The 14,357-nt window shown below is 39.4% G+C and overlaps 1 protein-coding gene across 8 annotated transcripts in view; it reads left to right on the top strand.

Moving 5' to 3' along the window:
* The window catches only part of RANBP17 (RAN binding protein 17), a 323,809-nt gene that overhangs the window by 266,378 nt on the left and 43,074 nt on the right, over nt 1–14,357 (top strand). For all 8 annotated transcript variants that reach the window (XR_010413224.1, XM_064596582.1, XM_064596579.1 and 5 more), the window contains one exon: nt 2,460–2,542. Coding sequence is in view for 7 of the 8 variants with exons in the window: in XM_064596582.1 (XP_064452652.1) it covers nt 2,460–2,542 (83 nt within the window). In the remaining variant the exon portion in view is untranslated. The remainder of the gene's footprint in view (nt 1–2,459; nt 2,543–14,357) is intronic.

Genomic DNA, 14,357 nt, shown 5'->3' with positions numbered 1-14,357 from the left:
AGAAGGGAACTGAGTCCCAGAGCAGTTCATGGACTCATAGTTTGTCTCAGGAGCCCCCGGGATTGTCCCTGCTTTGACTTCTAAGTTATCCTTCTTCCTCTTTGGCAGTATGCATGTATGTGGATGATTTGTGTGCTCAACGTTTTCATTTAAATTGCTATGACAATAAACAGGGGTGCCTATATCTTTTCGAATTACTGTTTTCATTTGGGAGAGGGAACGTAAATGCCCAGTAGTGGAACTGCTGGATCATCTGGTAGTTCTAGTTTTAGTTTTTTGAGCACCCTCCATACCACTTTTCACAGTGGCTGCACCATTTTGCATTCCATCAACAGTGCACAAGGGTTCCTTTTTCTCCACATTCTCGCCAACACTTGTTATTTCTTGTCTTTTTGACTCTAGCCATTGTAACAGGTGTAAGCTATAATCTCATGGTGGTTCTGAAACTAATATGACACTGTCTGTTAATTATACTTCAATAAAAAAATTTTAAGAGTGAAAAATAGCATAAATAGCAACTACAACACTTCTTTTTTTTTACAGCTACAACACTTCTTAAAAATTGCCTAAAAACTTAAAAATAAAGAAAAAATTGCCTAGTTGACCTTATAATTTGCACAAACCAGCAGAGATTCAAATACTCTGCATGTAAATGTTAACAAAGATGTAGCTAAAAGAGAAAAACTGCAAAAAGCTAATTGGTTTTACCTCTTTAAAATATGTCATTATGAATGTGGCTTCACACCAAATTACCTGTCACATAGCCATCCTATTTCATCAGTTCCTCTTTGTAAACTGTGTGTTGGAAGGGAGATATCCAGACAGAGAAGGAGTATGGACTGCAGCTGTAATTTAGCTCTCATGCTGGGTTTTTCACAGTAATAATTTAAAATCTATTAAACAAGAGGTGGGAAAAGACCTGTCAAATAAAGAAATGTGAGTATTACTCTTTTTAAGGCTGTTTGTTTTTTAAAAACTATTCTCGTATGTATCTTAGATAAGGGTAGCTATGTATTTCATATTAGAAATTTGTTTTTATGAAATTATGATGTTTTCAACCAAATAATTGATATTATATATTGCTGATATAACATTTAATACTAAATGAAAAAATCATTCCATTATATATTATATTTTATACCTGCCGTAGGCAAATGATTCATATATATCTAGCACAATTATCATATAAGAAGTACCTAGTGAAAATCTGTAACCTCAGAAAATGTTATCTTGTCTATATTTCTCCAGAATCTAATGTGAATTATGTATGTACATTTCTTTTCTTTAGTCAATAATTTTATGCCAACAATCAAAAGGTTCACAATATTTCTAATAAGTTATCATTGCACCTTATTCTAAAGCATTTTGAAAAAGCATGGAGAAGCAACAATTCATCATTCCTGGCAAAAGGACTTTAGCAAGTATCTTTGCTTTTTTGGTATCTCTTTGCTAGGACCTGGTTTCATATTTTTTGCTAGTCCTTTAAAAATATATACCATTATTTCTTGAAAGCACAGACACCAGGCATATCAGAACCAGCTAAAGCCAAACTGATGTTTAAAAAGCAAATATTATGTTATAATGGCATATCCGTCCTTTGTCCTGTTCATACTGTTCCCCCACCTGTCAGGAACCAGAGAAGTAGAATTGTTCTCATTTAGAACTTCTAGGACTTCTTTCTCTTGATCTGAGCTATGTACAATGGAAACTGTAGTCTGACTGGAATTTAATGTATTTGAAATATGCTTGAAGTTTCAGGTGATTCATTATGCATATGAACAGTATTAAAAGTACCTAGATCTTCTATCCATCACTTGAGAATTTGTTTTAAAAATATGTATGGGGCACTCAGGAGATTGCAAATGTAAACCTCTATCCAGGTATTTATATAAACTTAAATATACACACCTGGATTTTGTTATGTACTATCTATCAACCACTTTGCATGAAAAGAGAAGAGAGTAAGAGGTCTGCAATATAGGATGTCAAGATATTGTTTTGATAGATAAAAGTGAATCCTTTAATCAGCAAATGAATGAAATTAACTCTTCTTAATTGTCCTGTCTTTATAATGAGAAATCAGCATACATATTTTATCAACACTTGTTTAATGGAATGCCATTTTAAAAAAAGGATCATTGTAGGGGCGCCTAGATGGCTCAGTCAGTTAAGCATCTGACTCTTGGTTTCCGCCCAGGTCACGATCTCATGGGTTGTGAGATCAAGCCCACCTCGGGCTCTGTACTCAACAGGGAGTCTGCTTGAGATTCTCTCCCTCTGCCCCTCCCCCACTCACGCTCGCATACACGTGCTCTCTCTCAAATAAATAAATAAATCTTTTTAAAAAGGGGATAGTCGTACTGCTGCTACTTCTAATAAATGAAAATGGTAGGCACTTTAAATCTACATCTGGTTTCTTTATCTACATATAGAGTCTGATTTTTGGCTGTATTTCTTAGATCCCAGCGTTTGAATTTTGATGTATCATCTCCTAATGGAATTCTTCTCTTCAGAGAAGCTAGTAAAATGATTTGCACTTATGGTGAGTATCTTTTTCCGTATTTGTCTCAGCAATATAACTTTATCTCTTCGGAGAAAAGAAAGATGTTAGTTATTTTGTTCTTTTGAACCTTCCTATCTGTATGAATTTGTGAAGTGGGTAATAGGAGTGCAGAAAGCCAGAGCTATCCTACTGGCATCGAAAGTAAGTAAGCAGCACGCCTTTGACTACAAATCATGCCTGAACAACTTGATGAATTTCCTTTGGATAAAATTGCAGTGTCAGTGAGCAAAGGGAATACACTAGATAGAATACTGAAAAGTTAGAGCCTATTCAAAATTGCCAAAAGTTACATCAGGGAATTTGCTACTGTGAATCAAGGAATGCTGAGACCAGTATGTCACCAGCACTGAATTTTGGAAAAATATCCTGCTAAAGAGCAGTAAATATTTTATTACAGTGAGTTTTTGGGCACTGCACCCTTAGAATCAGAGTTCTATAGTAAAGCTGGTCCTATTCAATTATTGTCAAAAAATTCGGTTAGCGGTTACAGTTGAACCTTAAAACTACCATAAACCCTAATACTTGCCAATTCTGACAGCTTCATCAATGAAATTCTCAACTCTCTGAGATCTTTATGGAGCCTGGGCATGGGGGGAGGATGGATAAGAATCCTCTGTTCTACTTTGCCCCATGAATGCTGCCTCCAGGCTGGGCTCTATGCGGTGCTCTTCTTGAGAGATGGTTCCCTGTGTCCTCTCCTCTTCTTCTCTGTTTTGCCTGTTGGTTCTTACTTTTCCAAATCAGTAGCCAACTCTGAGTACATTTGGTCTCAAAAATTACCTGTAATTTTCATATTTCTTTTTGAGCACCTTGAAACAGATTTTGCAAAATTTTGTAAAGCCTCTTTAAGTGTCTGTGTGTGTGTGAGTGTGTCCACACATATGTATAAGAAAAACCACTAAAAGTGTATCACCTTTTTAAAAGTAAAAGCCTGTTTTGTTTTGTTTTGTTTTTTTAAAAAGGCAGAAAAATAAAAATTGTTTTCACTTCAAAACCCATTCTGGGATGATAATCTATATGCATTGTAGGCCTCTGTTAAAAGTGCTTAGTCTTAATGGTGCATTTGATTTTTAGAGTTTGAGATTGTAAGTGTATGAAAACTCCAGAAAGCACCTATTTAAGGCAGTAAACTTTCACTCTCCTATATTCATCTGTACCAGCAACTACATTGTCACAATTTTTTTTATCTGTTGGAAGTAGACACTTTAGAATCATATAAAGTAGAAATGCTTTGCCTCCTAAAGGTAAAAATTGACCCCTTCTCAAATATTCTCAATGCAGTTTGCTGTACTTCCAGTGTGTATCTAACTCCTTTCATTGTTTTACCAAAGATAAATGTCTGGACCATTTTCCAAAATGGTATCTTAGAAAAAGCATAGTTTTGGGGACACCTAGGTGGCTTAGTTGGTTAAGAATCCAACTCTTGATGTCAGCTCAGGTCTTGATCTCAGAGTCATGAATTCAAGTCCCACACTGGGCACCACACTGGGAATGGAGCCTACTTAAAAAAACGAAAAAGGGCGCCTGGGTGACTCAGTTGGTTAAGCGACTGCCTTCGGCTCAGGTCATGATCCTGGAGTCCCGGGATCGAGTCCCACATCGGGCTCCCTGCTCGGCAGGGAGTCTGCTTCTCCCTCTGACCCTCCCCCTTCTCATGCTCTCTCTCTATCTCATTCTCTCTCAAATGAATAAATAAAATCTTTAAAAAAAAAAAAAAAGAAAAAGCATAGTTTTTGAAGATTAAAAGCTCTGAGTACCAATCATAGTACCAACCCTTATCAACTCCATGCCCATCAGCCAAGACACCATACTTCTTTGGGCCTTGTTTTCTCATACACGAAAATAGGAATAATGACTACCTACTGACCTACTCGTCTACTTAGAAGAGGTGGTTAAGTGAGCTACTCTGGGTAAAGGGCTTGGCACAGGGTGTGACATGGAATGGCTTTCGGCGAACATGCATCTCCTTGATCCAAAGCCGTTCTCTTAGACTCACAGAACCAGCCTTCTTTGGACAGGGTTTCACTGACCACATCACTTTTTGGTTCTACTCTTGGCTGGGACCACACCGCCCTGCTTCCTTCTGCCTATAATAAGTGCTTCGCTTCTATTTCCTCGCTTTTAAAAAGGAAATAATATTTCTTATTAGGAAACAATGTTCGTATAAGAATTGCTTAGTAGTTGATAGAGCTTTAACTGTGGAAATGTCAGATTTCTGTTATCAATCACAATTGTATCTTTCCTTCTTTTTCTCAATCCAGTTTCTTTCACTAAGTGTAATTTTTCCTTTGGGGCTTATTCACTATTACATTAGGACTGATAAGAGCAGTGACTTTCTCGTCCAGTGTTACTGGACCTCTAGGACAGAATGTATGTCCAGCAAGTGACACCAAGAACAATCTCAGAATAATGCCAAATCTATCGGCTTCAGAAGCTACCCAGTCCTCTGTCACGTTGTCTGACATAGGCAAGGCATTGCAGCAAAAGCTGAGAAACTTAACTATGTGAGGATTACATTGGAAGAAGAAGAGGAGGAGCAGACAGGAGAGAGAGGAAGAGTGGGAAGAAGAGAAAGGAGGTGAAGCAGAAAAGAGAAAAAACCTTCAAAGCATTCTTGAGAAGGAAAGCCAGTACATTTTCTTACCCTAAAGAAAAACTAGGGCATTAAAGCAAGGCTCTGCACCTTGGCTTGGACTAATAATAATGGTAGCTTTTATTTTTTAATTAGCTATTACATGCCTGCTCCTACACTAGACCATTTATCATTCATTAGCCTATCAGATCCTCAAGGTGGGTATTTTTCTGCCACTCAGTACTCATTTTGCCTTGGATAAGTTGCTTAGCCTTTCTTGCTTCAGTTCCCTGTTAGACGGAGAAAAGAATACCTACTTCATAAGGTGGTTACGAGGATTCAGTTCAATAGTGCATGGCAAGCTCTTAGACCAGTTAGCTTTTGTGATGACTGTGATGAAGAAATCGAAGCTCACAGAGATTAAGAAACTTGCCAAAGATTGCATAGCTACCAAGTAGTTGAATTCAAATTTCATTCAGTCTGTATAACTTCAAACAATAGTCCTGTAGGACTCCTCCATAGTCCTTATTGCCACTTGGGAGTTGCCACAGGAAGATTGTGCCTTGGGTGTTTATGAGGAAGCACAGTTCTTTAAAGTATGGTGATTTCTATCCTAAAACTTAAGGGAAACCAAAGGCTCCGTGGGAAAATGTCCTTCAACTTTGTCAGCCCTGACTTCAACACATGCACTTTACATAGAATGATAGAAAAATATCTTTTGCCCTTCACTGATTCCCATGCTGGCCCCCATCAGCCAAGCTGATTTGATCTATCTTCACCCCCTGTAATGCTTTATTACCCATGCTTTTACCTCTGGAGACTGTAATATGCTCATGGAGGGAGATCATGTGGTCACCATCCAGGAGGCTGGAAGATAAGGGAGAGCATGACTGGGAGGACACAGAAGAGCAGCATTATTTATTTCTTTGGTAAGCCAAGTGGAAGGGAGGGGAAACCCATGGAGGAAAGAGGCCAGAACATTCTGTGATTCCTTCTGTCCCCATCTTCACTGGATTTCTTCTCTGCTCACGTCTCATGGGCAGTGTTTGGGCAGTCAGTGATTGGGGTGGTGCAGAACAGGGAGGACTCTTTTTCATTAGCACCTGATTTGTTGCATATTTTGTGGAACACCTCTACCTTGCTGCTCAGTGAGACTGGCAGAAAAATAATACTTTTGATATGCTGTTTTATTTATCTGCATTCTGTCATGATATACTTTGATGTAAGTTTTTAATTTTGCTTCAGCTCTCAGCCGTTCTCGCCGTTACAGCTCAGGGTCAGCAAGGAGGTCAGCCACAGTAGCACAAAACAATTTCCTGTTTGTACAGCCCAGGTAACATTTGGATGAGGATTAAATTTTACCACATTTTCTACTAGCCCAAGCCTATTATTTCTAATGAGTTTTAAATTGCTTCAAGAACATGTATTTCAAAACTTAGTGCTGTGATCCATTCAGCCTGAGCAACTTAATAAAAGAAATTTCTTTCTTAAATTTTTGGTTAAAATGTTGCATGCAGTGTAATAAATGTTATTACTTTGGAAGCCGACTTCTCAGTTTTAAGAACTGGATGTTTTTTATGCTCAATTTCCATTTGTCTAATCTCTTCTTCCCTTAGCCTCTGGGTACTGGTATCTTTAGTGACATCTATTGGTTGAAGAGTGCACAGAAGGGAGAAATAGTGATTATTCTCATAAGACTAGCCAAAATGGAACTGCTTTTATTCCTTCCTTAGATAACCTGATTTAAGAAAGCTCAGTGTGGGGCGCCTGGGTGGCTCAGTTGGTTGGGTGGCTGCCTTCGGCTCAGGTCATGATCCTGGAGTCCCGGGATCGAGTCCCACGTCAGGCTCCCTGCTCAGCAGGGAGTCTCCTTCTCCCTCTGACCCTCCTCCCTCTCATGCTCTCTGTCCCTCATTCTCTCTCTCCCAAATAAATAAAATCTTAAAAAAAAAAAAAAAGCTCAGTGTGCGAAAATCTAAACTTTGAAAATGGATGGAACAGTTAGGATTATTCACTACAAAAAAGAATTTATATCAGGGTTCTTTAAGCAGTATATATGCTCCAGATGCATTTAAGGTATGACTTAATTATATCCTTAAAACGGATTTGTAAAGCAATGTACAAGTCACTGTTACTTATTGTGACCTAGAAAACAGACTAGTGGCTTTCCAGCTGGATTTTGCAGAGCCCAAGAGATCCTTGTAAGTACCATCGAGGCTCTCCAGATAGCAGGGAGGAAAGCACCCTCCTGCCACCTTGACCAGAACCTTGTTTGGGCAGTCAGTGATTGGGGTGGTGCAGAACAGGGAGGACTTTGGCAATAATGCTGCTCTTCTGTGTCCTCCCATGTCCTCCTATGTCTCCTATGCCTTCTGTGTCCAGCTATGTAGTTGTGCTAGGTTTGTTTGTAAAGGGGATCACCTTTTGAAAAGTTTTTTTCTTAAAGACCTTGAAAATTACTGGCATGTACTATTAGAAACGTTGTAAGAATGAAGGATTATGATTGTATATTTATGTTTGAGTGATTACAAAAAGATAGTTGAAGAGTACTTTGGTCCTGAAATAATTAGAGACTTCAAAAATATCACCAGGAAATAACAGTTCTGGAAAACAAACTATCCAGGAACCACGTACGTGGCCTTGTACTTGGTTGGGGACATAGAGTGACAAAGTAGTACAGTAAAGCTCACAAAAGTCTTCTGAAGGCAATGGAATGATCAACTCCTTGAGGATCCCAGCACCAGGATCAGGTGGCTTACAAAAGCAAGACCTTGAGGAACACGTTCCACGGCAGATCCATTCATGTTGGACTTGGCTCCTCTTTGCACACAAGCAGAAAATACTGAATAAGCTGTCAAATAAGTGAGGGTGATCTCCAAACAAGTGTGTGGAGTTCAGTGGATTCTTTCATCCAGGCAGCTAGAATTTATTGAGGATTTACTATGTGTCTGATAACTGTGAGAGTTACAAGGGATAGGAAAAGAAATAAGACACACAAAAAAGAATCTTACTGATTCTTCTCTTGAGGAACTTGAGTCCAGCAGGGGATTCAGTCAAATAAACGAAGACTTAGGATGCGTTGTGCTCACATTTATGCTTGAGAAGCACACAGTACAATGGGAGCCCAGAAGAAGTTTCTAACTCAAACTGAGGAGTCAAACAAGGAAGTACCTTTTGAAGGAATAGAATAGGGCCCAGAAGTTTGAAGATGCTATTTCAAGCAGACAGTAGCTTTTACGAAATTTTACGAATAGAAAACATTAGCGTGGTGTTAGCAAACTGCAGAATTTCAGAATAGAAAGTGAAAATTCGGATTATCTCATCAGTCAAAGGTAACCATCATTAACAGTCTAGTGTGTGCTTTTCCATATTTTTTTATGTGTGTATAGATATATTTTTCAAAAGTGATATTATAATATACTTGCTAATATGTAGTTTGCCTCTTTTACTTATATCATGGTCATTGCTCCATGTTAATATATATAAATCTGGGGCGCCTGGGTGGCTCAGTCGTTAAGCGTCTGCCTTTGGCTCAGGTCATGATCCCAGGGTCCTGGGATCGAGCCCCGCATGGGCTCCCTGCTCCGCGGGAAGCCTGCTTCTCGCTCTCGCACTCCCCCTGCTTGTGTTCCCTCTCTCTCGCTGTGTCTCTCTCTGTCAAATAAATAAATAAATAAATAAAATCTTTAAAAAAAAAATATATATATATATATATAAATCTACCATATCTTTTTTTTAAGTTTTTTTAAGTTTATTTATTTAAGTAATCTCTACACCCACTGTGGCGCTCAAACTCACAACCCCGAGATCGAGAGTCGCACACTGCCCCGACTGAGCCAGCCAGGCATCTTTACCATATCTTCTTAAATAGCTGTAAAATATTACATTGTATGGTCATACTATAATTTATTTATTCACCTTTTGATAAATGTAATTTTTTATATCTATCCTGCACTTTGTTTCAGTAAACAACTTCGTACATTTAGCTTTGTGAGCTTCATTCATTCAACAGATGTACATTGGGAGCAGCAGGCACTGTCCTTGACTCTTTGGATACATCAGTGAGCAAAACTGAAAAAGAGGTTACTTAGTATGTTAGGAGGTAATAAGTGCAATGAACGAAAGAAAGTCAGGAGAAAGAACATTAGAAGTACCAGGGATTGGAAAACATGTTACAGTAAATTAAGTGAAGTGATAGAGGTAAACCTCATTGAGAAGGTGACATCTGAGCAAAGACTTGGAGTAAATGAGGGAGTTAGTCATGTGGGTATCTCTGTGAAGAGTATTCTAGGCTGACAGAATACCAAGTTTTAAGATCCTGAGGCAACAGTGTACCCGGCATATCTGAAGAACAGCAAAGAGATCAGCGGCTGGAGCAAAATGAACAAAAGGGGAAGTTATAACAAGAGCAATTTCGTGTAATGTCATCCCTGTAAACAATTACCAGGACTTTGACTTTAACTCCAAGTGAAAAGAGCAACTTTAGAATGTTTTGAGCAGAGGAGTAACATGATTTGATACTGGCTTTGACAAGATGATAGAATGGTGAGAAGTGGTTAGATTTTGAGTATATTTTGAAGGTAAAGCAAGTCAAATTTCTTGATGGATTGGAAATATGGTATGAGAGAAATAATGTAGTCAAGGAATTTTAGCATGAACAAATGGAAAGATGAAGTTACCACTAACTGAGTTGCATGTGAGGGGGATCAAAAGTTCCATTTTGGTCATGTTCAATTTGAGATGTTGATTAGACATCCCAGTGGGGATTTGAAATACAGAGTTGGTATACAAGTCGGAGGTTTGGAAGTTAGGTCCAATCTAGAGAAACAAATGTGGAAGTCATTGGCTTTGAGGTGGTATTTAAAGCTGCAAAAGTAGGTAAAATCGCCTATGTGGTGGGTGAATATAAATATAGAAGACTTAGATTTGAGTCCTGGGGTGCTCCAGTGTTACGGGTAAAGGAAAAGAGGAGGAACTGGCAAAGGAAAGTGAGAAGGAACAAGCACTGAAGTTAAGAGAAGATCAGGAGTGTGTGTCTTGGAAGACAAAGAAGAAGAGGTAATCAACTGTGTCAAAAGCTGTTCGTGAATCAAGTAAAATAAGGATTAAAAGTTGACATTTGGCAACAAACAGGTCATTGAGAATCCCGAAAAGAGCCATTTTCAGTGCAGTGGGCGTAAAGAGAATGAGAGGAGAAGACCGTGAAGATAGTTCTTTGGAAGAGTTTTATTACAAAGGGAAGTACTATCTAGCAGGGAGGTAGGGCCAAGAGATGTTTTTTGTTGTTGTTTTTTTTTAAGTAGAAGATATAACAGCATGACTTATATTCCAAAGAGATGATCTAATAGGAAATAAAGATTACATAGGAGAAAAAGGGGGAAATTTATTGGTGCTATGTCCTTAAGCACGTAAGAGGAGATGGAAGCTCGTTGAACACATCGAAGGGTTGGCTTTTACAGGAGACAGCACATGGGAGTGCAGATGCTAGTAGATAGGCAGATATTGTAATGAAGTTTTAGAATTAGAATATATTCTCAGAAATGGATTTATACATTTTTATATTTTTAATAAATATTTCCAAATTGCCCTCTAGAATGATTATATTAATTTATGTTCCCAACAATTTGATTATTTTCCTGCATCCTTATCAACACTGCCTTGTTTTAATCTTTTTCAATCTGAAACAGAAATACTATATTCCTTTCCACTCTTCATAGCTTCAATTCTGTCCCAAACCATTTATGTCCAGGGGCCTCATATGATTTTTGCAGAAAGAGTAGGTTGAGAGACCTGAAGTAAGGGAATGTCAGCAAGCTTGTGGTTCTCTTCCCATAACTGTTCTGTTGATGAATGAAGACATTCAACCTATCGAGCTGTCAGCTAAATATCACTTTAAATTTTTAGAGATTAAAAGGGAAAAAGAAAAGGTAAATCAATGTAATGGATTGCTTTATAAGCCAGGAAATAACATTGTTCATACTATTAGTTCTTCCTGGTACACGATACTACTATAGTGTTTTATCCCTTGAACCTTCTTTCTTAAGTATTCTTTTGAGGACACAGAGAACTGGTAGAGTGTGGGGCAGAGAACCACCCTGTGACCCCATGATGCAGCCGATTCCTCTATTGAAGGAACAGAGGGAAGATGTTCAAAGATACGGCATTGACCTGACTTTGAATCATGTATTAGAAGGAAGTGTATTATTCTACACCCCACATACCCAGCTTCTCCTCCTCCTCTTTCCCAGGCCATAGCTCCCTATGTGTGAACGTACAGGCTATTAGAGTGCAGAAAGCAGTGAACCCTCAGCTGTATGTATTGCTACAGTTTATGTTTCCTGAGCGCTGTGCCAGTTACTATGATAAACACTTTACACATGCTGTCTCCTTTACTCCACACAAGAGCCTTGTGAGTTATAGGGACCGTTATTATCCTTATTTTATAAATGAGGAAACTGACTTATGGAGGTTGATAGTCTGCTCAGACGCCCAGGTAGTAAGGAAAGATGTAGGATTCAAACCCAGTCGGTATGACTCAGAAGCCCAACTGGTCCATCACCCCCTCATGTACTATATGTTTACCTTCTGTTGGAATATTGTCTTTTATATAGTCCTCTGGCTGAGGCCTGTGAAGGAAGGCCACTCCTCTTTGGGTATAGGGAGCCTCTCTGAAGAGGACATCATGGAGTCAGTCTCACTCAAGGAAGAGGTGGGGTCTCAGAAGGAAAAAAAAGTTTAAAAAATGATTTTTTTTTTTAAAGATTTTATTTATTTATTTGAGAGAGAGAATGAGAGACAGAGAGCATGAGAGGGAGGAGGGTCAGAGGAAGAAGCAGACTCCCTGCCGAGCAGGGAGCCTGACGTGGGACTCGATCCCGGGACTCCAGGATCATGACCTGAGCCGAAGGCAGTCGCTTAACCAACTGAGCCACCCAGGCGCCCCAAAAATGATTTTTTTTTTAAAGACCTGGAAGTAGATCTCAGATAAACAGAAGAAGAGATTTTGCATTTTTTAATGTATATCCTCTGAATCTAGACAATTGAGAATTGTCTAGAAGGGTACTTCTGAGTGCTGGAAGCTAACCCCAAAAGACCAAAACAACAACAAAAAAGGTTTCTCAAAAAAAGACAGAGAATAGAGGTTAAAAAAGAACCCAAACAATATAAGCTAATAATGAGGAAAATATTTCTAATAAGCTGAATTATCTGTATCAAGAGTCCTCTGTGCTTCTCAGTTTTTTCCTCATGATTTAGTGAGATTCCTTTTCCTGCCGCACAAGTACGAGAGTAAGGACAGCAATTCCATGGCACCTGTGCCCCCGACTCTTGCCCACACTGGCCTTTGGCCAGGTCATCCATTCACTTCACAGCATTCTGTCCCTGAGCCCCAGGGCAGCCTCTGCACCCACTCACCAGGCCTCATGGTAAGAACATAACAGTACCTCATTCCCCTGCCTGCAATTATGGCATTGTAGTCAGTGGGAAACAATTAAAGATTCTCCTTTTGATTCCAAACTTTGGAAGTCTTTATTTCATTAAGGAGAGTATCATTTCCTTTTGTGCTTCAACAGTGGTGCGGAAGTGGCAACTGTCAGTGGCTTCGGTGGCTGCCACCTGTCAGTGTCACGGAAATCGCCCTCCTAGGAACTTCCTTCCTGAAGCAAGGAAGGAGGTGGGACCTGCCAGGCACGGGGTGGAACAGGGACGGCAAGGAGGGTTGTCACACCTCTAAAGCAACTTCAGAACCAAACTTCAGCCTTGTCACTTTTGTTCTCAGTAATGTGAGTCTGACTGCGAGAGCTTAAGCTGTTTGAGTGCAGGGCGTCCAATTTCAGTGCCTATTATTGAATAACACATATTGGATAGAGCTGAATTATTGTGAATGAAAGACTCGGCCAAGGCTTCTCTTCCATGATCTTTCATTGCCACCATGGAATGCTGAGGCACCTGAGCTCAGGGAGATGCAGTTTCCTATTTCAAAAGTATTACTCATTCTACTTTTCCAAGGTCATGATGGTATACCGTCATACTAATTAATTTATTTAATTAAAATAAATTAACACGGTTGTGTCTGAAACAGCCCAAAAGGCAAGCTATGTATATTAAGTGGCAACTTTAACACAGAGGTAAAAGTTGGTTTTCTAAATGAGTAATCCTTAATGGAGGTTATCCAACACTTTAAAATCAAAAATTTTCCCCCATCACAGTTCTTGGTCTTCCTCTTCCATCTTTTGCTGCAGAATGTAAGACCTTTAATTCTCCCATAAGGACATCTGCATTAAAAGGCCCCTAAAGATGATCCGGTTTTCTCCCTTTGACCCTGGCCTTTCCAACAAACCAAAATGTGTAGACCATGCATACCCCCAAACTACCCTAGCTCTTTCCATCACATGTAAGCAGTGCTTTTCTTTTTCTGGGAAAGAGAGGATGGGGAATGTCTGCCTTGGTTTATATTGAATTTGAGGCAAAAGTAGAAAAGCAGTGGTTGAGAACTTTGTTCTCCTGCAACATCTTGCTTTCTCAGACCTCCATGCCTATGTGCTTTAATCTACCTGGTTACACACTCCCCCCTCCCCAAGTCTTCCTGGAAAACCGTGTTTGATCCTTGAGAAATAACCTGCGTTATGAAGCTTTCCCCACTGCCCTCCTGCCCAAACAGTCAGCCTCTTCTTCTGTTCCCCTAACATTTTAACACACATCTCTGTGTTTGTCGTACTGTATGGGATCATTGATTTATACATCTGTTTCCCTCACCAGACTGAACTTTTTCAGAGCAGAGATTTTATTTCATTCATTTATTTATCCAGCACCTCACACGTAGTAGCTGTTAAGTAAATACAGTCATACTGAGTTCAATCTTTATGGAACTTATATATAGCTCTAAGGTAAGTTAGGATGAGTCATGAGAGAGGGTACAGAATTTAGTATGGAGTAAATTCCAGGATCCATCTCAGCCTTCTAGTCTGAAGGTGTTGGTCAGGTATTGTCATTTAGATGTGTAAATTACAAGCAAAGCCTTGTGGGCTTCTAGGGATGCACAGAAGAAAACTTGTGCCTGGAGATGTTTCAGCAAGGCAGATCAAGGGGAGGAGACCTTTGCCACGGGGCGGACCTGTGTTTCATGCTCCACCAGAAGTACTGGTCCTTCTTAACCACATAGCACACATATGGTTACCATAATACACACATCAGTCAGGGCCCAAACAGGGAAAAACAAGCACT

The sequence above is a fragment of the Mirounga angustirostris genome, unplaced genomic scaffold, assembly GCF_029215605.1.
Source record: "Mirounga angustirostris isolate CCGP_5_RB_7025 unplaced genomic scaffold, mMirAng1.0.hap1 SCAF_7, whole genome shotgun sequence".
NCBI classification, from domain to species: domain Eukaryota; kingdom Metazoa; phylum Chordata; class Mammalia; order Carnivora; family Phocidae; genus Mirounga; species Mirounga angustirostris.
This window is presented reverse-complemented; position numbering and strand designations above follow the sequence as displayed.